The following is a 22,327-nucleotide window of genomic DNA, read 5'->3' on the forward strand; positions in this document are numbered from 1 at the left end:
GCTGTTGGAGAGCAGTTTGGGGCGGCAACGCGCTAGGCTTTATTTAGACTAGCATCCCTAGTGCATAATATGCAGCTCACCAACTCGAGCCTGCAACGAGGCTTCGGCGTCCAGCCGCATGCCTTGATATGTATCTTGCTCCACCAAGGACAAACAAATCCTGTGTCCCAAAAGCTTCATGCAACAAGCTATAGTGTCATTTTCTCTACCTTTTAAAGACACTCCCTCATGGGGCTAGGTGCGTTAACTTATTTTGAAACAACAATATAGCCGGGAGGCAATTGGGCTTTCAATGGCGATTTTGCTGTGGTGGAGTCAACAGCTTCTTTGCAACCTCACAAGTATGCTGCCTTGTGATGCCTACTTCATCTGGTCCCCAACTCTGATGACGAGGTTTCTGGTTTTTTTGCGGCACTGCTATAGTTAAACATACATCTGTGACCTTTGAACTTTCTCTGAGTTCTTTTGCTACATAGTCTTGGCGCAGATGTCCATCGCTACTGGTGCTGCCTTCCCGGATTATGACTTCTTTCAGAAATTTTTGAGCCCAGAGATTTTGGGGGATGAAAAGTGAGCAGCGTGTCGTGTGTTTAGACACTACTAAAATCCCATGATATAACTATTATTGCCTAGTGTCTTGCAATGGACATTTCAAAACATGCTAAAAACTAGGCGTGGAATGTATATTGTTCTTGCTCCATTTATCAGATCAACCATCACAGGATGCTATATATTGCTGTTAATCCGTGTACAATCTCTTTTGATATTGCCTCAGCCAGCAGCTCAGACCAAACTGACCCTCTTCATATGGTCAAGGTTGTTTTTTTTTAGCCCTTTCATATTCCCTGGATTACCGGCTGACCATTCTTTCTCCCTTTCGGCCACCTCCTAACAAGCTCAATGCATGCACTATGCATTTCTTCCACCTTGGTACTTCCATCAAAGCAGCCCACAGCCGTAACTGGCTGTGCTTGCTGGCCACTCACCCTAGGGCTTTATATGTTGAACACGTACGTTCCCCACTTGAGGAACATGGGCGACTATTACCTTTAAAATGAAACAGCATCCTTTAATTCTGCACTTGCAATTGTGGTATCAATGCACGCCGTACTCCATGATGCATACATACCTAGTTGGCATCGAGCAACACGGTTATTTAAACCCATCAAGTTCTTTACAAGCTCCTGTTTGCAATTACCGACCAGTTCATCCTCCCATCCTCTTCGCGAGTGCAGCCCCGAAAGGTGAAATTGTAAGTGCCCCTTAATCATGACAGGTTGAGCCATGTGCTGAGCATTTTTGTCCCCAAGGAGATCCATCCCCGTTTAGCCGCTACACCTTAGAACCAGCTTTGCACGAATTTGCGAAATAAAACCCGGCTCACGCCCATCCAACTCGTAACGACCGGAGCAAAATGAGACTATCAATTCTCCCTGCTGCGATTTTGTGCATTGTTTCCTCTGTTGTCGCCCATCCAATCAGAGGCAGCCATTCTGAACTAGACGTCGATTTCGTAGACGTTGAGGCTGGAGTTACTCAGCTATCACGACGGAAATGGCTTCGGTGCGCAGGCATATACAGCAAGGAGTGCCCTCCGCCATGCCAATGCAATAAAGATAGACGAATCTGCTATTGATTAGAAGTACTGGCTGGCGAGGAAATGTCGGCTTGAGAGGAATGTATGGATGATTGAAAAGCAAGACTGCTGGGAGAGTTGGTTGATTCAATTATCGGAGAAAAAAGACCACAATATGGTTATATGCTTGCTTTAAATAATTTAAGTAAATGCCACCAGAATGCATGTTACTTGCAATGGAATCTAGGCCTTAGACCCCGAAAGGTTCTGATATTTCTTCACAGCTGCAACAGACAACATCAAGGCAGGCGGCCCACCATATGGGGATTTTGTTGGTCTGAAGGATCCTTACGTTCCTGAAATTTCACAGCAACCTATTTAGGAATCATGCAAGGACTGTAATCCAAATTGAGATTTGTCAGAGCATCACAGGATTCCCATTACTCTTTCAAAAATACTTGCTTTCAGCAAATGAGCTCAATTGGACGACGCCGGCAGTCCCAGCCACGATAGCACTCTAGTGAATAAAAGGTATAAGCCGGGAGACTGTCGCAGGGAGAATTAGAGGAGAAAAAAATCGACATAGTCCTGCACAATAAAAGATGATAGGAGAAGAGCCAAAGTATGGTAACGTGAGCGTTAGGGAGATGGAGTCCCTCATCTTACATAACCACCCTCTTTTGGTAAAGTGTAGGTAACGGGGTTGTCGTGGCGGGCAGCGGGTCACATCACGTGATATTAGCGTTGCTGGTCAGGAGTTCATGTTGTGCCCCCCAGGCGGCTCCATAAATAGCGTCTGCCGTTGCTCGTAGCTCCTCCCTACTCCATAGTTATCCTTTCAACGATTCGGACACCCAAGACCTTGACCTTTGTACTAGATAACCCCCCCATTATCGTCCTCTTCTTCATCTCTATCGTGTTGTCTACAGTCCTCTAAAATTTTTGAAAATGTCGGGCATGGGAGCTCAGTTCCTAGCGGTAAGTCGATGGTCGCGGGGTCATTTACAGGGAGGATGTCGGCGCTACCCAAACCACCAACATGCCGTTTTTCAAGGGCAATCACAGCTAACTCATGTATAAACATAGAAACACAAAGCTCTTCAAGAGGAGAATGAAAACCTCCGTGACCAAGTCGCACAGTTGCGGGAAGAGATCAAGGGCCTCAAAGACGTGAACCGAGAACAGGAGCGGCAGGTCACAGAGCTTTCCCAGGGGAAAGAACTGCTTGGAAAGGATATAGAGAGAGTCCGTGGCCAACTGGGGGAAGCCAAAGAAGCACTCGATGCTGGTGCCCAAGACAATGCGAAGTTGAAGGCCCTTGAAAGCCGCGTAGAACTCCTACAAAACGAATTGGATGAGACCTTTGCCTCTGCAAAACAGGCAAACAAGAGGTACGGCCTTCCTTGCTGGCATTCATATACGGAATATCCTGTAGGTAGTTGCGTTCGTCGATTGCTGACACTTGACAAACAGTCGTCAGGAAGCGGAGCTTACAGCGGAACACTTCGAACGCCAGGCAAAATCCGCCGAGGCACAGGCAAAGGAATGGGAAGCAAAGCATGATGAGATATCGCAGAAGTACAAGGCACTGGAGCAGGAGATGAAGGATTTGGAGACTACTCTCAATAGCATCTAAACTCTTCCGTCTTTATCCTTCGGATTGCTGTTTGCCAAGCAAAAATGGTTTCACGACCGATCCTTTACACTTTCTCAATCGTACCTTCTGTTGTCATATTCCTCTAATGCGTCCGTTTATTTCATATCTCAGCGTCATTCGGTCAGGGGAACTTGAACTTTGAGAATTCGAAGTTCTGACTGTTTCCAAGATGCCAGACCACAGAATATGTATTTAATTATAGAATTGAATATATCATGTTGCTCGTCTAGCTTTCGCCTGCTTCCGATTGCCCATCCGTTCCTTCATTCTCGTGATTTTCCTCTCGGCATGAGATTCATATCGAAACTTCCTTTTCTTTTTCTTCTTCTTTGCCTGACTGCGATCGTTCCCCGTTGATGTTTGCTTCTCTGGTGTTTTAGTCACAGCACTAGTTGTCTTTGGGGATTCTTCGTCCTCATCAACCCTATCGATACTCTCTGCTGCTTTGTACATCCCTTCCTTCGAGGGATCCATGTCCTCCACCGTTACAGTGGTATATTTATTCTCGTCGATATATTCCGCCTCGTAATCCACCGGCTCAGGGAATCCTGCCCATTCTGCATCATTGTCTTGGTCCGGATTGCTCTCGCTTTCGGATTCCGATGGGCCATTAAGCTCCTGCATCCGTTTACGATTCTGGTCGAGTGCTCTTTGGAACTCCGCCTGCCTCTCTTCCCGCAACTGAACGCAGAAAAGAACACCGGTGAGAATATTGCATCCGAATTAATATGGGGTGCTCAGCTGACCTTTCGGCGGTGCTCCCTTCTTTCCTCCTTCGCCTTTTTCTCCGCTATCTCTTGCGCGTGCTTGGCCCGCTGTACTTTTCTCTTGTGGAATCCGGTGAGAAAATCATGACGGGCGTCATTATCAAAAACAATTTCGTCGACAGGGGCGATAGCCAATTTCCGGCGTTTAGGAGGAGGTGCCATTGTTAGCGACAGTTGCTCTCTTCAAAAGTATTCTGTATCGCGCATACTCCGTACTCCATGCATTTTCACATTGGCGTCCAAAGGATGAGCAGTACCAGGGAATTCGCTCGTTGGATAACGTAATCAAGTACGGAGTACGGAGTAGTTCTCTGCTCTGTGGTGGAGTACGGCCTAATGCCCCGTGAGCCATTTGGGGCTTCATCATCAAGGGTATCTTTAGAATGCCTTGCTTAAGTTCACTGGCGCTAGTTAATTCGTTACGTAAGCAAAACTATGGAGCTCGTGCCAAGGCCTCTGACCTCACCTAAAGCGTCGGTCAGGACTGCAACAGCTCAAGGCATTTGCTGGAGGAAGGGTCGTGGCATTTCACAGCTTCAAAAATGAGGTTTAGAGTCTTTGGGCTGCTGGCCCTGGGGCTCGCTGCCGGAATTGATGCATTTAGAGACACGTCCCCTTTTTTCTTTTTCTCAACACAGGAGTATGTACCGCCTATTTCACTCGCTCGTCAAGAGCTCGCACCGCTGATAGACTCCATTCCTAATAGGTTTGAAACAAGCTCTCGACAGATCTTATCTGCGAATACCGTTCGAGATGATGTACATAGAAAGCTGCTTTCATGTCCGTCAGACTACTATATTATCGTTTCCCAACCTGGCGTCCATTTTCTCGACTACGCGTCACGGAAATCGTCACCACGGCTACGCGAGAAGGTCCTAAAAAAGGATAGCGCTGTGAAGTCCAGCCTTGCAGTTAGTGAAGTTGTGGGAGATATCGATATAGGGGATCTGGTGTCAAAGCTCGAGTCGAGATGTGGCGCCGATTCCACCGTGTTGAACGGAGCCTGTAAGTAAGCCCCGGGGAGATCGCCAGATGATCTCGTGGGCAGTTGAAAGAGGGCATGGGACCTTTTTTGCTCACAAAATTAGCCAACTATTTTCCATCGATATCACATCGTGGCCGGCCACAAATCGTTAAAATAGAGTTCCCCGAGCTACCGATAGATTGGAAACGTGCAGAAACACTCGTTGATTATGGTTGGTATATCCAGGCGAAATACTTCTTTGTTCATGCTAATAATGCTCTGATAGATTTATATCTCGCTACAATTATTGATCATCTGCCTGTGACTAACTATAGCGTCGTCTACACAACCACAGCAAGAGCTTCTAGTGGAGCGGGGTCCGACATTTTGAGGATGCAAGACCCCCTTCATCTCCGGTTAAAGCGGGAACCCGAATCTCCTAATGACAAGCCCTCTGATAACCGACCACTGTTTGAAAAGTATCAGTTCCTGAGCCCAGGTAAGCTAGAATTCGATGCTCCTGGTTTGTTGTTCAGGAGGCTCTATTCTAACACCCTTGTATAGGCATATTCATGGGTCTTTTGGCATCTGTTCCGCTTATTCTTATTCTCTACATTGGTATATCTGGTTTAATGAGTGTGAAGATATCATATGCTGCGTTCGACAAAGCGAACGGTCCCGCTGCTGCTGCGGCAAAGAAGCAGCAGTGATGAGTCATTGAATCCATTGTGTTCTCCATGCCACCACCTTCACTCATGCCGCTCGCAAATTAATCTGGGTCATTTATTTTTGATGTTTTGGTTTCTCGCTACTTTTCTGCGGGACGGAATACTGCACTTTCGGCTGCAGGGTTTTGTGTATTTTATGAGGCCTGAACATCGGTTAATTTAGAGCTGATTAATTCCCCAGCACCGCCTTCGCCGAGTGCTTGTTTGAACACTTTGAATATTGTCTTCTGAGCTTTGTAGATTGCTACCTCCCCGTCTTCTGTGTGTGAATCAGCCAGTCGGCAAGCCCAAATTATCCTCTGACTAGACACGAGCGAAATGGGTTTCAGACTGTCTGTTAAAGGTGGCTGGGGTCCATGCCATCAGCTTGGTCCAAGTTGTGTGGCCCTGAGCACGCGGCTATATGGCTTTATAATCCGGTTTACCTGTCTTCGCGGCCTCCCGGGCCGGAGGCTTCGGGTATGGTCTCACACCATGATCAAGTAACATTTTAACAATTCTCTCGTTGCCTATCTCCTCTGCCCTCTGAAGTATTTGCCAGTGTGCTTGCAGGTTCTTACAGTGCTTAAGCAGCAACTGGACGAGTTCCTCGTCCTGGGTCTCCATGGCACGACAGAAGTAGGCGTTCACATCTTCATACCAGTGGCCTAAAAAGGCGCCTTTTTTCAGTAACATTGCCGTTATATCGAACCGCTCTACATCGATGGACTTTGTGAGGACCGATACGCCGGCCGCGTGATGACTCGGATCCGCTCCATGCTCAAGGAGCAATTCCGCAATTGCCGCATCTCCATTGGCCACGGCTTGGAACAATGGTGTCATGTAATTGTTCCCTTTGCATTCAGTGTCCGCACCAAACTCCAGTAACAATTGTGTAATGTCCGCTCGTCTGTTGATCACCGCAAAATCCAAGGGGGTTAGATTTTTTGCGTCTGTGGCATTGACAGCTGCTTTCCTCGCAAGCAAAGCTCTTATAACCTCTAATGGACGGTTCATTTCTGCTGCCACCAGCAACGGTGTTCTACCGCGCTCGTCTTTGGCCTCAACATAAGCCCCTTTGTCAAGCAGGAACGCGACCATTTCTCCACTCGGCTCACAGCTTCCCACCGCTGTGAGTAATGCGGTCCAGCCTAAACCGTTCCGGTCCTCCAAATGGCAGGCCCTGTCAAGAAACAGGGATATGTTTTCAATGCATTTTGAAGATATAGCATAGGATAATGCATTATACCCGTTCCTAGCCTTAGCGTTCATATCGGCGCCGAAATCTAACAACAGAGACAGGACAGCTTCTGATCTAGTCCGCGATGTCGCCATCAAGGGAGTATCACGGTCTATATTTCGGGAATTGACGTCTGCGTTTCGACCAAGAAGCATTCTTACCGTAGCCTCATGTTGGTTGGCCGCCGCAATCCAAAGTGGGGAACAACCCCCGATGTCCTGTTGCAGGGGATTTGCGCCATTCTCAAGAAGGAGTTCCACCACCGTGTTATGTCCGTTTGCCGCGGCGATCCAAAGCGGCGATTGATTTAGGTTGTTAGGGCGCAGCGCAGCATTATAGTCTAAAAGACAACGCACCGTGTCGTAGTGACCCCATTGGGCAGCAAAGAACATTCCTGTACGGCCTTCTTGATCTTGCGCATTGATATCAAAAGAAAGACTAAGCAAGTCTTCTACCAATTCCCAGCATCCCCTCCGTGCGGCAAGGCACAGAGGAGGCACATCTAGGTCCGGGATTGGGTCACAAACCTCCGCACGCCATTTTGTTGCGATTATCAAGCACACTGGATAAAAAGGTTCACACTTGAGCGCGGCAGATATGCTCATGTTGTCTAGTCCGTCGGCCAGATTGCGTTTCATTGCTTTGCTAAGGGCGGCTCTATATGTCAGATCCTGGTTTATTGAGGCAAATTGAACCGCAGCCCATATATAATTTTGCTTTATTTCATCCACCCTTTCAGAACCCTGAAAGGTATCCAATACTTTAAGAATACCGTTATAACCAAAACTCCGTGTTCTGATGTCCTCGGCCTGCAGTGCGCGGCGATAAAGCTCCCCAAGCTCCCTTGTCAGAACCTTCTGTTCTGTTGGCGTTCCATTATTCAAATTATGATAGATCCAACGAAGCATATCTTCTGCATTAACGAAATCATTCTTTCGCCTCCGTTCGGCCGCCAATGTTAATACAGACGTTTTGATATTTTCTGGTATGACAAGCAGAGAATGAGCTCGTAGGATTGGGATCATACTCGTCAAAGCATCTTCGCTAGAACCAAGACCCGCGTTTCTAAACGCCTCAGCAATCGAGTCAATGTGCCGGTTGACAAGCCGAAAGCTACCATCCTGTGAACGGACTGTGTCGCCACCAGCCTCAAGGAAAGGTTCAAAGTCTGAAATGTCTTGAATTGCATTCACCACCCGGCAGATAAAGATTGTAAATATATCCTGCGCGCACATCAATGGCAACCCATGTCTTGTTGAGACATATAAGGCCTTTGCATTGCAATTGAAGCTCTGACTATATCCGTACAATGAATTCCGTTTTTGAATAGAAAGAGGTACTGAGAGCACTGGGAGGTGGTCTAAGTCCCGGCAAGCTATATCAAACTCCGGGTCGTAGCATTCCCATACGGCAAAATCACGCTTTAGAGAACCCGAAACCCATGTTAATAGGTCCAACTTAACTCTTTCAACCTCATCCCACGACCTCACGAGAGCGAAGAATTTATCCGGATTTGGTATTGTGTATTTAGACCCATTCCGTATTGACCAAATCCATAATCCAAGAATGGCTTCCAACTCGGATAAATCGGTTCTCCAAGCACCATTTACGCGCTTGATGATGCCATGGATAGGTCGTACACCTTCGTCGGGGCTTTCGGTGACAATATCTACCGTCCAAAATATCGCCGAAATATCTTCCCAGCCCTGCTTCAACTGGAACCGCCCAGAGAATATGATTCTCGCCACGTCCTCGAGAGCAATCTTTAAACTCTGTGCGTGTCTCCGAACATCTATTTGCCACTCTTCAGGGAGGGAAGTGGATTGCTCTTGGGTTAAGCGAGAAAGTCGAGCTCTGTAATATAAAATCCGGGCAGCAATATGTGGGTTTTCGCTGGCTTCTGTACCATCCGACTGAAGACTAGATATCCATTTAATCACCGATTTCATGGTTTCCGATCCGCTCTCCAAGACAACACCGTATAGTCCGCTGACCTGTATCTTGTTTTCGCCAGGATCCTCGTTCGGACACCTGGGGACTGTCGGGTACACTTCCCACGTGCCTTCCAAGAATCGCTGAGGACAATTTTGCCGGTCAACGCGGTGAGCAAACCAGTCCAATTCGTGTCCGTTGACAGAGCTGCCGGAATCACGTAGCTCATTCCTTCCCTCTCCTAGGCGCTGGGATCTGAGTCCGGCTCGGACGATGGCCATTATCACTGTTGCTCCGAGTTGAAACAATGCGACAAACGAATGGAGACCTCGCAGGCCGACAAATTGAAGAACAAACCCGACTGATGTGCTTCCAACGGCGAGCCACACAAGCCCCTCCCTGGCTCGAGTAATTGGCCCTTCTCGTTTCCATGAGGTCATATACTCATCCAAATCTGCTGAATGGGCAAATGCATCGAAAACTTGGTCACCGATTGTTTGACCACCTTGCTGTAACCAGTACATTCGCACTCGCTTTTTGAAAACCTTCTCCTCGGTCGTCGTCTCAATAAGCCATGCACACAGGAACATACCCGTTACCAAGAGGACAGTCCCGGCGGATGCTATAGGAAATGCCCAAGATGGTATAGGTCTCTCATCTTTTTTAAATTTAGCAAAGTAAGTGATCCAAACGGCAAATCCAAAAACTCCCGTCTGCAACACGCATCCGCTAAATGCCGCAGCTAGAAGCCAAACCACAGGCGGTTTCTTGATGCCAATATTGAGCGATAGATTAGGGTTGGGCTCAAAACTAGTACTTTCTTCTTTTTCAAGCGGATCTTCATCCGTGAAATTTTGGGTATCCCCATCGTCTACCTCACGCCCGCCAACAGCTTCGAGCTTTTTCTGTTGAAAATATTCCCTCGAGGGGAAAAGATGAGCTTTTGACGGTGACCCGCTGGAGTCGTAAAATGCTCCGTTGTTCTTGTCGTAAATAAGCTCCAAGATCTTTGGCCTACCAAAAACACGCGCAATGCCACCGCGGTGCCAAAGTTCGCATACGTCGTTACTGGTGGAGGAGCAAAGTTCTACTTCAGCTATTCCTCGGCCTTCCTGCGCTCGTCCTATAAACGCTCGGAGTGATGGGCTTCCGCAGACCCGGATGACAGATACAACAGCCGTCAGGATGCCCAGCGGGGCAGCAGCGAAAATAACGTTATCTAGAAGAGAAGTTGACTCGCTCAGGAACTGTTTGGTGACCTGCTCTCCGAATAAAGCCAGCAGAGGGGTTAGATCCGTGGCGAAGTTATTGTAAAAGTCATCCCACTCGTCCTGCGCAAAGACTAGCGAGGCGAATACAAATAACACAAGGATAGGAAACTTCATTGAAGAACAACGGGCATCGATTTACCTGGGGACGTATTCTTTTGTTGTCATTGCATTTCATCTGACAAGGCTATGTATAATTTCCATGGTGCATCTGTCCCTGTGGCCGCGTGGCATTTGCAGCGAGCCCTGCATTCCCGTTGGATATCATGGCTGATTGGCCGGCCGGGGCCCCTTAGCTCACAGGCGGAGATTCAGGATACAGGTCAACTCACGGTACGGAGTAGTTATCCTGAGCTCATCACACCATGTGACTAAGCAAAGTTCATCAGACCATGTAAAATTACTGATCACTAGTTAATACTGGTAATATTACATGATTATATAATATGACTGGCTGACGGCCGGTTAACTAGTTATGTTGGTATAGAGGGGTTATCAGGGAAGGTTAGGGTATTAGGTGGGTAAGAGTACTCCTTAGGAGGTGTTAGAAATTAGGGATTAGGGGTTAGGGGTTAGAGTTTGGAGGAGCTTAGGGAATGTTAGGGAGTATGGAAATGAGTTTTGAGGGATCAGTTAGTGACTGGGAAATAAATTTCAAATGTCGGTTTGTAAGCTTTTGGTTTGAATTTTATATTTCATTACAGAGGTACTCCGTACAGGCAGCTGTATCATCACACGGTGTGATTGAGCTCAGGATACTGTACGCGGTCCATCTTGGCAAAAAAGGCCAGCTGCAATCATCTATCCATTCCTTTTTCGTAGCTACACACAAAGAGATATTAGAATTTGAGATACAGATATTGATGGACATCAACTGCGTTCGTTCAGCCAACCAGCCAATTTCAACTTCACTATCCGGCCGAGGTTTGTGGACCCATCCCGTTGCACACCCGTTTCTTCCATATCCCGGAGAATTTTATCAATATATTCACCTGCGCCGGAGAGGTGAAGGATATGAGCAATGGCGTTATGAATCGCAAGTAGCCGGGGCAAAGGCGGATCTATTGACTGGTCGTCTGCAAGATAGAGTGTACGAGTGACAGGGATTCCTTCTAATGCGAGTGAAGGGAGAAAGCTCTTAATCTGATAAGTATGCTCCTGGTCCGCAACAGGTTCAAAGTAAACATCAAAGTTGCCAAAATGCCGATGAAAGTCGTGGGTCAGGCTTATAGCATTGGATGGTCGGTCAATATTGCTGCCGTCAACAAGATGTGAAACATCACAGTCGAACATGTTGAGAATCATAAGCGCTGCTTTCTTGGAATCATCCTATGTGTGTTGTTAGCAAGAGAAGGATCTCTATTTGACAAGATGCTTACCAGTTCAGAATTTGCATCCGCTTGTGTTAGGGAGTGTGGAAGTATATGGGCCACTTCCAAGTAAGCAAACGGGGGTCGAAGCAGTTTCCCTTCGTCGTCTTGAGCATTATCACCATGCAGATTCAGACGATTTACTGCCTCTTGCTTATCAAATGCACGCGATATAACACATCGATGGCGATCGCGGACGAGACAAAGGGCCCGAAGAAAGGATAATCGCTCTGGAGTCCCGGTAAATTCGTGCAGTCTTCCCTGTACTCTCTGGATCACAGATAGGTGGGCTGGGGTGGGCTGTGGAGTTTTCTTGCTAGTAGCTTTCACTATAACAGGGTTAACAGACACTTAGAGAGTTGGGGGACAGGGGAACGGACTCGGCAGATAGAAATTGTCTAGGAGGAAATCTGCAAATTCGGCCAGCTTCCTGCCTAGCTGAGCCTGATCATCAAAGTCTCTATCTCCTTCGCCAACAAAATCTACCTCCATGAATTCGAAGAAAGCACGTAAAAATGTATCCTTCGATAACTCAGTGCGCGAATACTCATAAGTATAGCGGACCAGCAAAGAGCGCTTGTATCCACTCGTTCTGTTACCATCATCAAAATTGTTGACAATTTTGTAAAACCGGCAACGAGCATGATGACGCTGATCCGCAGGTAGGGGCTGGGGACCATGAAAGTTGATTATGCCCTCAAGGGACGACTGATGATGACGCCGAAACGACGAAGATTCCATTTTGTTTTTCTTTCTTTGAATGGCAATAAGACAGCGGGTGATGAGTTCTGGAGAGCCACTCTTATGAAGAGAAGGACAAAGTCCAGGCAACCTTAATAGCGCTGGTCTGTCCGGAGTACTCTGTAGGATCCAGATCAACTCTCAGTAAGACGCAGGTCAATCCTCAGTGGGAATCACGTCAACTTTCAGTGAGATATACTGTACTTCCGTTGATCAACTCAGTAAGATGTACTCCGTAGTTAGTGATCAGTAATTTTACATGGTCTGATGAACTTTGCTTAGTCACATGGTGTGATGAGCTCAGGACACCGTGAGTTGATTTGTATCCTACCTGAGGTCTGATCTGTATTTCCTGGTATTAAGTTGAACGACTTAAGTTAACAAAGTTAAATAAGCTGATTAGATGCGAAAGTGACGAATCAAGCTTTTTGAGCAGGCGCCCTGCCAGCGCTTCTCGTGCCTTTCCCGCATTTTTTTCGCTCAAAAGTACTCCGTACCGCCCCTGCAGGCACTCACGAGAGCGCGTCCACACCGCTATCATTGGCCGCTGATCGGCCTACTGGAGTTTGTTAGTGGCTGGTTAACTTAGTTGGGGCCGGGCGCGGGTGGGTCCCGTGGCTGGGGTAGCGTCCGCCGCAGCTCCTGATCGCGCGCGGGGGAAACGCAACGCCCCCGTCCATCGTGCGATGCTTGGAAGCTTGTGTTGGATGCAACTCCCCGAGCTAGCTGGCCAGTCAGTAACTTAGTTAAGTAGCGAGTCGACTTGGGCATCAGCTTGCTCTGCTCGCGTATGGGCCTTCCTCTGGCGTCGTGGTCACTCTACCGCTCCCCCATCCCGAAGCACGAGCATCATGGACAATGACGAGTTACGCAGGCAGCTTGGCCAGGTATTTGCCTACTCCTACTCCGTAGTTAGCTGCGAATATCTGCCAACCCGTCCCCTGTCAAAACACCCTGAGCTAATCGCCCGTTTCTGTTTACAGCTGTTCATCGTCGGCTTCCGGTCGCTGATCGCCACAGACGAGGTCAAATCGCTCATCCAGGCCCCATACTACTGCGGCACCATCATTCTCTTCCAGCGGAACATTGAGAGTGCGGAACAACTGATTGCCCTCATAAATGACCTTCAGCAGACGGCAAGGGATGCTGGCCACACCCGCCCACTTTTCATTGCTGTCGACCAGGAAAACGGCCTTGTCACCCGGATTAAGCCTCCCATTGCCACCCAGCTGCCCGGTGCTATGGCAGTTGGCGCCACCGGTGACATAGACGATGCCATCCGCGTCTCCACTGCCACAGGTGAAATACTGGATGCTCTAGGCATCAACATGAATTATGCTCCGCTGTGCGACGTCAACTCAGAGCCGGCCAACCCCGTCATCGGTGTCCGATCTCCGGGCGATGACGGGACCTTCGTCGGCAGAATCACGAGCAATATTGCCAAAGGACTGAGGAAGAACAGCATCGTACCCTGTGCAAAGCACTTCCCAGGACACGGAAGCACAAAAGTTGATTCCCACTACGGTGTTCCTGTCGTTAGGAAACCCAAAGAGGATCTTGAAGCATGTGAACTCCTTCCGTTTCGCAGAGCAGTCGCTGAGGGGATCGAGGCCATAATGACCTCCCACGTTGTTATGTCAGCCTTCGATGACGCTGGATTGCCATCCTCCGTCAGCAAAGATGTTGTAAATTTCCTGCGTCGAGGCCTACAGCATGAAGGTCTCATCATCACTGACTGTCTTGAAATGGATGCTATACGCGTGCAGATCGGGACCGAAAAGGGGGCCGTCCGGGCCTTAGCTGCGGGTGTCGATTGCGCGATGATATGTCACACTTATGATGTCCAAGTTCGAGCACTTGAAGAGGCATTCAATGCTTGCAAGATTGGCACTATTCCACTTCGTCAGATCTCCCAGTCCGTTTCACGGGTTCACGCCTTGAAGGATAAGTTCTTTGATTGGGACTCAGTTTTTCGCCACCGCTCAGTTAACACCGTTACCCAACTAAACTTGAAGCACCAGGAACTGGCAAACGATATCTACGCCCGGAGCGTCACTGTTATCAGGGATGACCAGAAAGCGCTCCCTCTGTCCAGGGGAGGGTCCTTGGTCTACGTCTATCCTTGTGGGAAAGCTCTCCGTGTGGGTGCTTCTGGAAGCGGCGAAACGGTCACCTGTGTTCCTTACACACCACCGGAATTCTCACAAATTTTGAAACTCTTTGTCCCGGATCTGATCGAATGTCCCTTTTTTGATGACGCAACTCTAGATGAAAGCACAAAATCCAAGATCTCACAGGCCGACGCCGTGATTTTGGCCTCGCGGAACTGCAGGTTGAATCCAAGCCAAAGACTGATAGGCACTCAGCTTGTGAATCATTCAAAAAAATTAGTCAGCATTGCTACATGTGTTCCATATGATTTCCTAAACTCAGGGATTAAAACTTGTCTTGCCATGTACGAACCGACCGTTGAGGCCTTCCAAGCGGCGGCCAATGTCATCTTCGGGGTTAATGAGGGGGTAGGAAAGCTTCCTGTTTGTACAAAACGCCCGCCACTCCCCATAGATTCTTTTGATCCGGAGCGTGACATGAAACTGGCGATAAACCTATGGCATATGTTACTCCCCCACTATGCTGTCCCTGCAGACCGTTTGCATCATCTTCTCGATCGCCCAAACGGGAAACATTTTACAATTTACGTGGAAGACCAACTTGCAGGTTTTATAGCTACCTATGTTAATGAAGATAGACCCACGGCATACATTTCCGTTCTCCTTGTTCACCCGAAGTTTCGGTCGCGCGGGGTTGGAACAGCCTTGGTTGAGCATGCTCGGCGTCAGTTGCGTGGAGCAGCTCGTTCCGTCACAATAGGTTCGAGCTTCCCTAGATTTTTCCTTGGCGTCCCCCTAGATATACCAGAAGAGGCCCAGAATTTTTTTATCCATCGTGGTTTCGTTCCGACCAGAGGCCCCTCGTCGAGAGACTACACGGCGGACCTAAGGACCTATCAACCCCCAGAAGGAGTTCTTCAGCGTGCCGCCGCGGCAGGCGTAACATTCACTCCTTGGAGAATAAATCTGTATCTTGAATGTATGGCTAACATACGTGAGCTCTGGGGTGATGATGAAGTCTGGCTTGGTGCATACGAGCGTCTGGCACGGCAGAACCGACACGAACAAGTCATGGTGGCGATGGATCGTTCCGGAAAACAAATAGGGTGGACTCTGATGCAAGAACTAGGTCTAGGTATGACCAACGATCTTGCCTTTATGCCGTTACTAGGCCAGAAAACCGGCCAGATTGGCTGTCTGGGTATTCATCCCGATGCGAGGAATAAAGGTGTGGGTCTAGCCTTGGTTGTGAGCGCTGCAATGGATATGAAGGGGCGAGGCTTAGAGAAGGTATTTGTTGATTGGACGAATCATGTCAATTTTTATGAAAAAGCGGGATTTGAGGTGTGGAGGGAGTATCGATCAATGACTCTGAAAGAGTCCGTGTAGTCAATATACTTATCATACACGGGCAACTGTCGCTTTGACAGGGTTTCCTGAGTCCAATTTCGAAGACTATATAGGCTTCGTCTATTTAAACCCGAATCTCGAGAGCAGTGTCCAGGGGCTACAACGTTTGCCTAGCGGCGTAAAAGTGCTGTTTGAAGCTGATTATCGGCTCCCAATTAACGAAGGATGGCTCGTTACTGAGGTGCGAAACCCCCCTGGATCACTTGCCATTCCCCGACTCTAAATCCGGTTCTTCAAATGGGGTTGCTCCCATATTCCTCCACGCCCCTTCAGCCATAAGCGCGATGTCCTTTTCCTTCGCGTGGAATAACAACTCGGCCGTCGATCTTTGCTCGAAGTGCGTGATAGATTTGTTCTAAAGCGGGTACCAGTGAGCAACAGCGATGAGAAATTCGTGCCCTTCTCTCCTGATATTCTGGAAACTTAACTTACCAATCCAAGGGTTAACTTTATCACCCCATCTGCCCAATGGGGTTTGTATTCAAACCGTGGCTGTTTGCCAGTGGCTGCCAGAACGACATTATCGGCCGCGACAGTGGCCTGGTGCATTGCAGAACGGGCATTGGGCTTGTCTCCGCGCGTCGAAGCGACGTCTCCGCATGCGTATATATTAGGCAGGTTCTGGTCTGATACCTGCATTGTTGGTTTAACTCTGATGTGTCCCGATTGCTCGATGATTCCCGGGCTCAGGTGGGCGATTAAGCCCGATACCGGCTTTTGACCAGTGCAGTTCACCTATCCCAGAGGTTCAGTAAGTTAGGTCTGACAGCTTTAGAACCGAGGGGAACCTGCATACCACATAGTCGGCCTTCACGGTTCTTCCGGACTTCAACACCACATGACCCTCTTCCAAAGCCTCGTGGGCCACTTTGTCGTTGAGGATTACTTCCACGCCCAACCCCTCCAGGGCTTTTCGCGCAGCATCCTGCAATTCCGGGCCAAATCTGTTCATGACGCCGCCTCGTGAGTGTACTAGAGTAACACCCTTATCTGGATATTGCTCTTTCGCATCGGCGGCGATCTCTACACCTGCAGCCCCGCCTCCGACGACGACGATATGCTTCGATTCCCTAATTCGCTCCTGCACTTCCTGCAAACGCTTTATTCCCTCCGCTTTGGTCTCTGCGCCCACCCGCGAAGGCAGCTGTCCACCCTGCGAGGAACCTGTCGCTATTACTAGAAACTCGTACGGCACCGTCTCTCCGCCCTGAAGCCTGACGCACGTCCGTTCGACGGTCTGGACGCGATCTCGAATCCATTCGACCGGTGCACCGGCAAGATACGGTCCGTACGGGATGAAAGCTTTATGTTCGTGGCCAGGTACGACACAGAATCGTGGTAGTACCCATGTGAACTGGAAATGGGTATTGGGCTCGATGATGATGACTTTGTAAGGGCTGTCAGGTGGTAGGGAGGTTGCGATTAGTCGAGCTGCGTGATACCCAGCAAACGAGGCACCGACAATCACGATGGAGCGAGATTTCTCCGGTTCAGTGGTAGCGGAAGACTTCTGTCGGGAGCGAGCATATCGGCGCACCTTGCCCGTCCGGCGGATTGCGTCGCAGTAGAGCCGGATGATGTAGGCGAATAATTTTATGAAGACCAGTGATTTCTTGAGCATGGTGAAGGGCGACGACGGTGACTGATGGCGAGAGAGGATTTATTCTGACTTCTAGGGCCATCTGTGAGGGTGAAACAATAGGAAGACCGAAGTGGTGCAACGAGAAAGTTGAATAACTCTTTGCCTCACGGGGTTCTCCGTATCGAGAGTAGGAGATAAAAAGCCCGAGTACCTGGAACGGCGGAGATACGGCATGCCTAAGTTGGAACCCGATCGCGGCGCCGGGCTTGGTCCGATAGGGAAATGCCATGATTCTGGCCTGATATCTGATTTCACGGGATATTTCGGCCGCAGAAATGGAGAAGTTGTCTCCATTGTTCCGTCGTGCAGCAAATTATCGTGCCTGGATGCAAAATTGACTTCCTTGGCGATGGAAAAACTCTAATCAGATAAGATTATCAGATCCGAAATCAAGGCTATCTACGGAGTAAAGCACGGCTAGTCCGGTATCAGATTAGATTATCAGATGATCTATACTCCGTACGGTGATAATTCCGCGGTGCTCCGTAACCACAGGAAAATTCTGTTCTTGTGAAGACTCCATATTATTTATCCCCCCTGCCTTGAAATGTCGCCTGTTGATAATTGGAGTTTGAGATCTACACCGAGAATTATTTCCTAACCCTATGACAGATGGAAGCATGCGCTTAAAAGGCCCAATGCCAGTAGGAAGCTTAGGCGTGGTAATCGGGCGCCACCCGCTGCTAAATCAAATTGAGAGTTTCAACTAAAAACATAGCTCGGTTCACCTCGGAAGTGGCGTCCTAATCTTTGATCTAAGATCAAACAGCCAAGCAGTTACGCGAGGTATGGATTTTAGACCCAAAGTTGCGAGTTCGGATCCCAGTTTCACTTGCGAGTTCAGATCCGAGTTTCGCTTGCGAGTTCAGATCCGAGTTTCGCTTGCGAGTTCGGATCCGAGTTTCACTAGCGAGATCTCTTGCAATATGGGGACATATATAGAGAGCGAGCTGCACATGTCTCGTAGGACAAGTCTCCCAAGATCCATTATTTAGCCCTTTGTAGGTTCCTGCCATCCTACCGTCACCGACACTCCCACGCTAGCTCGAAAAACGTGAAAACAAGACGCATCCACGTCGCAACCATGGGCTTCGCAGTTCTACCGGCGCTAATCCCGGATATTCCCAAGGTATACGATGTATACTTCGCCGCCTTCAAAGCAGATCCCATGGGAGAGATAATGCTTGATATCCTCTTCCCTGGCGGTATCACGGAGGAGTTTCGCAAAGCTCACTCAGAGGGTACGCTAGGCTTTTGGCATACAAGCCAGTCGCAATACACTTGGAAGTGTGTCGACACGAATACCGACGACATTGTGGGCATGGGACTTGCAGATGTATATCTCAAAGAGCGGACCGAGGAGGAACGCAAAAATCCTGGAATCAGCTGGTTGGAAGGTGAAGCAAAAGAGAGGGCAGAGAACATCATTAATCCTCTATGGGAAATGAAGGAAAAGCTATGGGGAGGGCGACGTTATATATGTGAGTGTAAAGCCTGCATCCGCACTCAATTCACAAGTCGAGTGTAAACATTTGCATCAAGAAGGAACCGCGGCTAATTGGTTTGGCAGATTGCCACGTTATTGGCGTGGACCCTAAGCACCAGGGACGGAAGGCGGGTGCAGCCCTGGTACGATGGGGAATAGACTTAAGCGAGCAGACCGGCCTGCCCGTGTATTTCGAAGCGTCCCCATCTACTGTTAAAATGTACGAGAAGATGGGTTTTGAAACGCTCAAGGAAACTATAGTCCACAGGGCTGAGGATTTGGGCATAAAAGAGGATATCGCGGTACCATTAATGGTTCGAATGCCCTCGTGTGCTGGGGGTCAAACATTTGAGGAATGGAGAGCAAAAGGATACCCAGCTTGGAGTGGGTGAGCCCTCCGGTGTTTGGATTTAGCCAAGGAAATAATCATATATTACCTCCCAGCAATTTAAGAGTTGAAAGTTAAAAGATCGGATATCCCTCCTTCTTGCCACATGCCGGCACAAATTTTTGGTCCAATTTGGTGATCAGAATTCATCAACATCCCTTGTACATATCCAGTTCGCAAGACGGAGATATTAAAGAGCGATTGCGGAGTTCCAGTCTCTCTTGCAATATGTCTGTCTATTTATTAGAGGTAATTGAACGGCTGGGGCTTTGTGACAAGGTTCACTCTCCCCAGCACCTAGATCGGACAACCCGGCCTGTATGGGACGTTGGATAACGCACCCAGTAAGTAGACTTTATTTGGCTTGGATGTCTCCCAAGAGGTGGGGAGGGCATTAGGCCAATCCCTTTTACTGAGGACTCGAGAATAGGTCGCAATCCTATCTAAACCTTGCCAATTCAAGGTTGTTTTAAAAGGTGAGTGCCGTTAATATTTATTTTTTCCATGAGTTCGAACGTTTGAAGACTTGGTATAAGGTCAAATCGAAAGGCTCCTCTCGTTCGTTACCTTGCTCTTCTAATCCATGTGGTGTCCTCGAAGTATGATGAAAGTATCCGACTACCGATTGCCTTTCGAAATGTCAGCTGACCTGAAGGATTGATTGGGATGACGAGGAATCCAGAATAGAAGCAACCGTCAGGGAGGTCAAAGTTGACTGGAGACGTCAGCTCAAGCTCGCCAGAATAAGCAGCCGAAAATATTTCGAAATCGCAATTAGGAAATGCAAGGAAACCGAGTCCTAAACCACGCTTCAGACGGAGCCTGCAAAGGAAAAAAGAAAACCCCGGCAAATAAGAGGGCAAGCAACGAAGTTTTCGGCGAGCAGAACTTGCTTGGCTCGCCGGGCTTTCAGCGGGTAGTAGACCTTCTCGAAGGAGTCAAGTTCCATAATCCTTTTTATCTCTCAGTTACTTGAATCCAATCTTGCGCGGTCAGGACGACGCTCTCTGAGGTGCCGAAGGAGCGGATGGAAAGCTTCAAGGCATATAAAATCACTAGTGGCTTGGCTGTTGTCTAACCAAATCGGGTTGCTGGTTGCCCCTCGCAACGGAACATCCAAAACAAAGCGAGGTCTTGGATGGAGAGCGCGACGATATGCCTTGTTTCAATCCATCGGCCTTGGAGCATCGATTATGACATGACATACACCACAAGGGGTTTTTGGATGCTATAAGAAGAGTGATCTAAGCTGTTATCATGCTTGCTGCTAGAGATCAGGAGAATTTGGTGCATTCTCACCAGACGGCCGCGGCTGCGAAGCCCCTCAACCAGAACATCCGATCATTCGCGCCAAAGACTCCTGGAAATAAAGTACCCAAGACGCCATTCAGGATCACACTCAACGATGAAAATAATCCCTTGACATTTGGTGGCTTGGGAAAGCAATCGGTCGCTGGACCTCGGTTTCAAACGCAGAAGGAAAATGTTATACGACGGACTGGAAAAGATGGGGAAGGGGAGAAGGGTGCTTTCGCTACACCGATGGGTATGAGACTCTGAGCGCTGGTATCTTACGCTTTTTGTTGACAACAGTGGCTGAGAACGAAATGTTATACAGGTCCTCGCAACCGCGCCCCCTTGGGAATGAAAACCACGAATGCAAAGGCCTTTCAGACGCCAGCTCCACAGCTAGGGACCAACAAGCCTGCAAGAACAGGTAAACGAAGCTCGACCGTCCGCAAATTGAAGCAGTCTGCACCGAAACAAGGGAATACTCAGAAAACGTCGAGAAACGTGCAGGATGAAGAAGTTCCTGACATTGAGTACATGCCACCGGCGCCGCAACGTGAGTAGAAGCACCTGCGATGTCGTTGAATTCGGATGTGTGTTGCTGATCATTCTCGGTCTCCGTAGCGCTTCCTGATCCTCCCGAGGATATCCCCTATGATACTAGCTTTCCGCAGTTTAAAGGACGAAATTTTGCTCGAGGGTGGGCAAGGCTGTATAATGACGAGTACGATATTGGAGAAGATGGTCTTACCAAGAAGGAGAGGGAGTGGCGAGAGGAACAAGCAGCATTCGATAAACGATTTGACGACCTCATTTTGCAGCAGGTGCGAGAGATGGAGTCGCTGAATATCAAGGAGTTCCCTGATGAACCTTGCATCGAGGAACTTGAAGCCAAAAGGTTGAAAGGCTTAGAAAAGAAAAAAGCGAATAAACCCAATATTAACAGGCATGTCTCTACTCTGCAATCGCGTTCCGCGGCCAAGGCGCTCTCGCGGCTGCCTCGACCAGTTGCCCATCCAAAGACTAGACCTGCTCCCAAGGCGCGGCCAAGAGTGATTACGGGTTTGACGTCCAAGAGAAAATCTACCGTCCCACCGAATCCCTCCTCCATGAGACACACAGCTGCTGTCGTCACTTCAAGGACGACCCTTGGCTATGCTAAAGGACGCGGCGTATCCTCTGCGTTACGGGGTCGAGCATCCAAGGAAGAAGTGAAGAAAGTGTCGTCGACAAAGAGCATTATTTCCCCGGACAAGTACATGGAACTCTATGGGCCGCCACCCTTCGGCACGGAAATGTGGCTGCGATGCAAAACAGCCGGCCTCTTTGACACTGAGGACGTGGACCAGGCAATTCTCGATGAAATTCCTCCATCATTTTACCAGGAGGATGAGGAGACGGCCAATTTCCAACTCACATTGTAGAGGTCTCCAAGGGACCGAGTATAGTTATTCTTTGAAGGGCGTTGCTTGGGAAGGCACTTGTCGAGATTAGATCTGGGCTAAGTTGGTTTGGGTTTTGGTAAATTGGTGTGGTTCCATCGGCTTCAGAAGGTTTCAGTTTCAGGATGCAACTTGAGGGTGTTCTGGCGGGACTTGAGACGGTCTTCACAGCGGTTGCGCATTTGTATCCACTTCCTCGGGGTTCTATAGTTTGCTTGAAATGCGTAAAGTAGAATCCGAGTGAACAATTACACATATTTAACATCCATCCCTCTTCAATGTCAAGGGGGTTGTTGCCAACCCCATATGTTTTGTTGTTTTGATTCCCTGCAAACA

General features: G+C 48.7%; 9 protein-coding genes across 9 annotated transcripts; 5 read left to right on the forward strand and 4 right to left on the reverse strand.

The window, feature by feature from the left end:
• Positions 1-289: 289 nt before the first annotated feature.
• On the reverse strand, positions 290-1,319 carry CIMG_13326 (uncharacterized protein; the record flags this gene model as incomplete). The annotated part of the gene is made up of 5 exons (XM_004445131.1): positions 290-382; positions 434-619; positions 799-888; positions 1,015-1,040; positions 1,130-1,319. 5 exons carry the CDS (start codon positions 1,317-1,319, stop codon positions 290-292), a joined length of 585 nt encoding a protein of 194 aa, XP_004445188.1.
• Positions 1,320-2,402: 1,083 nt separating this feature from the next.
• On the forward strand, positions 2,403-3,947 carry CIMG_07563 (uncharacterized protein). The gene is made up of 3 exons (XM_001240399.2): positions 2,403-2,554; positions 2,663-2,967; positions 3,050-3,947. The coding sequence occupies exons 1-3, from the start codon at positions 2,525-2,527 to the stop codon at positions 3,210-3,212; spliced, it is 498 nt and encodes a 165-aa protein (XP_001240400.1). The 5' UTR covers positions 2,403-2,524; the 3' UTR covers positions 3,213-3,947.
• Positions 3,345-4,197, reverse strand: CIMG_07562 (ribosomal RNA-processing protein 17). The gene is made up of 2 exons (XM_001240398.2): positions 3,980-4,197; positions 3,345-3,914 (listed from the first exon to the last, which is right to left on the reverse strand). The coding sequence occupies exons 1-2, from the start codon at positions 4,160-4,162 to the stop codon at positions 3,447-3,449; spliced, it is 651 nt and encodes a 216-aa protein (XP_001240399.1). The 5' UTR covers positions 4,163-4,197; the 3' UTR covers positions 3,345-3,446.
• A 305-nt stretch (positions 4,198-4,502) lies between these two features.
• CIMG_07561 (uncharacterized protein) lies at positions 4,503-5,908 on the forward strand. The gene is made up of 5 exons (XM_001240397.2): positions 4,503-4,640; positions 4,707-5,005; positions 5,089-5,196; positions 5,251-5,463; positions 5,529-5,908. The coding sequence occupies exons 1-5, from the start codon at positions 4,543-4,545 to the stop codon at positions 5,672-5,674; spliced, it is 864 nt and encodes a 287-aa protein (XP_001240398.1). The 5' UTR covers positions 4,503-4,542; the 3' UTR covers positions 5,675-5,908.
• Positions 5,909-6,091: 183 nt separating this feature from the next.
• CIMG_07560 (uncharacterized protein) lies at positions 6,092-10,228 on the reverse strand (the record flags this gene model as incomplete). The annotated part of the gene is made up of 1 exon (XM_001240396.1): positions 6,092-10,228. The coding sequence occupies one exon, from the start codon at positions 10,226-10,228 to the stop codon at positions 6,092-6,094; it is 4,137 nt and encodes a 1,378-aa protein (XP_001240397.1).
• A 2,675-nt stretch (positions 10,229-12,903) lies between these two features.
• On the forward strand, positions 12,904-16,534 carry CIMG_07558 (beta-N-acetylglucosaminidase). Its single transcript, XM_001240394.2, has 3 exons — positions 12,904-13,109; positions 13,206-16,113; positions 16,185-16,534. The coding sequence occupies exons 1-2, from the start codon at positions 13,074-13,076 to the stop codon at positions 15,720-15,722; spliced, it is 2,553 nt and encodes an 850-aa protein (XP_001240395.2). The 5' UTR covers positions 12,904-13,073; the 3' UTR covers positions 15,723-16,113; positions 16,185-16,534.
• Positions 15,943-17,440, reverse strand: CIMG_07557 (uncharacterized protein; the record flags this gene model as incomplete). Its single annotated transcript, XM_001240393.2, has 3 exons — positions 16,540-17,440; positions 16,176-16,478; positions 15,943-16,098 (listed from the first exon to the last, which is right to left on the reverse strand). Exons 1-3 carry the CDS (start codon positions 17,362-17,364, stop codon positions 15,943-15,945), a joined length of 1,284 nt encoding a protein of 427 aa, XP_001240394.2. The 5' UTR covers positions 17,365-17,440.
• A 930-nt stretch (positions 17,441-18,370) lies between these two features.
• CIMG_07556 (uncharacterized protein) lies at positions 18,371-19,335 on the forward strand. The gene is made up of 2 exons (XM_001240392.2): positions 18,371-18,866; positions 18,956-19,335. Exons 1-2 carry the CDS (start codon positions 18,470-18,472, stop codon positions 19,261-19,263), a joined length of 705 nt encoding a protein of 234 aa, XP_001240393.1. The 5' UTR covers positions 18,371-18,469; the 3' UTR covers positions 19,264-19,335.
• Positions 19,336-20,447: 1,112 nt separating this feature from the next.
• On the forward strand, positions 20,448-22,259 carry CIMG_07554 (uncharacterized protein). Its single transcript, XM_001240390.2, has 3 exons — positions 20,448-20,805; positions 20,878-21,105; positions 21,174-22,259. Exons 1-3 carry the CDS (start codon positions 20,517-20,519, stop codon positions 21,971-21,973), a joined length of 1,317 nt encoding a protein of 438 aa, XP_001240391.2. The 5' UTR covers positions 20,448-20,516; the 3' UTR covers positions 21,974-22,259.
• Positions 22,260-22,327: the final 68 nt, after the last annotated feature.

This window comes from Coccidioides immitis (assembly GCF_000149335.2).
Source record: "Coccidioides immitis RS genomic scaffold supercont3.3, whole genome shotgun sequence".
In the NCBI taxonomy this organism is placed as follows: Eukaryota; Fungi; Ascomycota; class Eurotiomycetes; order Onygenales; family Onygenaceae; genus Coccidioides; species Coccidioides immitis.

What these genes read in the sequence shown, in the direction of transcription:
- CIMG_07561 (XM_001240397.2), top strand. Translation starts at nt 4,543, where the DNA reads ATGAGGTTTAGAGTCTTTGGGCTGCTGGCCCTGGGGCTCGCTGCCGGA. An exon ending in CACCGTGTTGAACGGAGCCT is followed by an intron (nt 5,006 to 5,088) that starts GTAAGTAAGCCC and finishes TCACAAAATTAG; the next exon opens with CCAACTATTTTCCATCGATA. An exon ending in AGAAACACTCGTTGATTATG is followed by an intron (nt 5,197 to 5,250) that starts GTTGGTATATCC and finishes ATGCTCTGATAG; the next exon opens with ATTTATATCTCGCTACAATT.
- CIMG_07556 (XM_001240392.2), top strand. Translation starts at nt 18,470, where the DNA reads ATGGGCTTCGCAGTTCTACCGGCGCTAATCCCGGATATTCCCAAGGTA. An exon ending in GGGAGGGCGACGTTATATAT is followed by an intron (nt 18,867 to 18,955) that starts GTGAGTGTAAAG and finishes TTGGTTTGGCAG; the next exon opens with ATTGCCACGTTATTGGCGTG.
- CIMG_07563 (XM_001240399.2), top strand. Translation starts at nt 2,525, where the DNA reads ATGTCGGGCATGGGAGCTCAGTTCCTAGCG. An exon ending in TGGGAGCTCAGTTCCTAGCG is followed by an intron (nt 2,555 to 2,662) that starts GTAAGTCGATGG and finishes GTATAAACATAG; the next exon opens with AAACACAAAGCTCTTCAAGA. An exon ending in GCAAAACAGGCAAACAAGAG is followed by an intron (nt 2,968 to 3,049) that starts GTACGGCCTTCC and finishes CTTGACAAACAG; the next exon opens with TCGTCAGGAAGCGGAGCTTA.
- CIMG_07558 (XM_001240394.2), top strand. Translation starts at nt 13,074, where the DNA reads ATGGACAATGACGAGTTACGCAGGCAGCTTGGCCAG. An exon ending in TACGCAGGCAGCTTGGCCAG is followed by an intron (nt 13,110 to 13,205) that starts GTATTTGCCTAC and finishes TTCTGTTTACAG; the next exon opens with CTGTTCATCGTCGGCTTCCG.
- CIMG_07562 (XM_001240398.2), bottom strand. Translation starts at nt 4,162, where the DNA reads ATGGCACCTCCTCCTAAACGCCGGAAATTGGCTATCGCCCCTGTCGAC. An exon ending in GAAGGGAGCACCGCCGAAAG is followed by an intron (nt 3,915 to 3,979) that starts GTCAGCTGAGCA and finishes TTCTGCGTTCAG; the next exon opens with TTGCGGGAAGAGAGGCAGGC.
- CIMG_07554 (XM_001240390.2), top strand. Translation starts at nt 20,517, where the DNA reads ATGCTTGCTGCTAGAGATCAGGAGAATTTGGTGCATTCTCACCAGACG. An exon ending in TGCTTTCGCTACACCGATGG is followed by an intron (nt 20,806 to 20,877) that starts GTATGAGACTCT and finishes AATGTTATACAG; the next exon opens with GTCCTCGCAACCGCGCCCCC. An exon ending in CATGCCACCGGCGCCGCAAC is followed by an intron (nt 21,106 to 21,173) that starts GTGAGTAGAAGC and finishes CGGTCTCCGTAG; the next exon opens with CGCTTCCTGATCCTCCCGAG.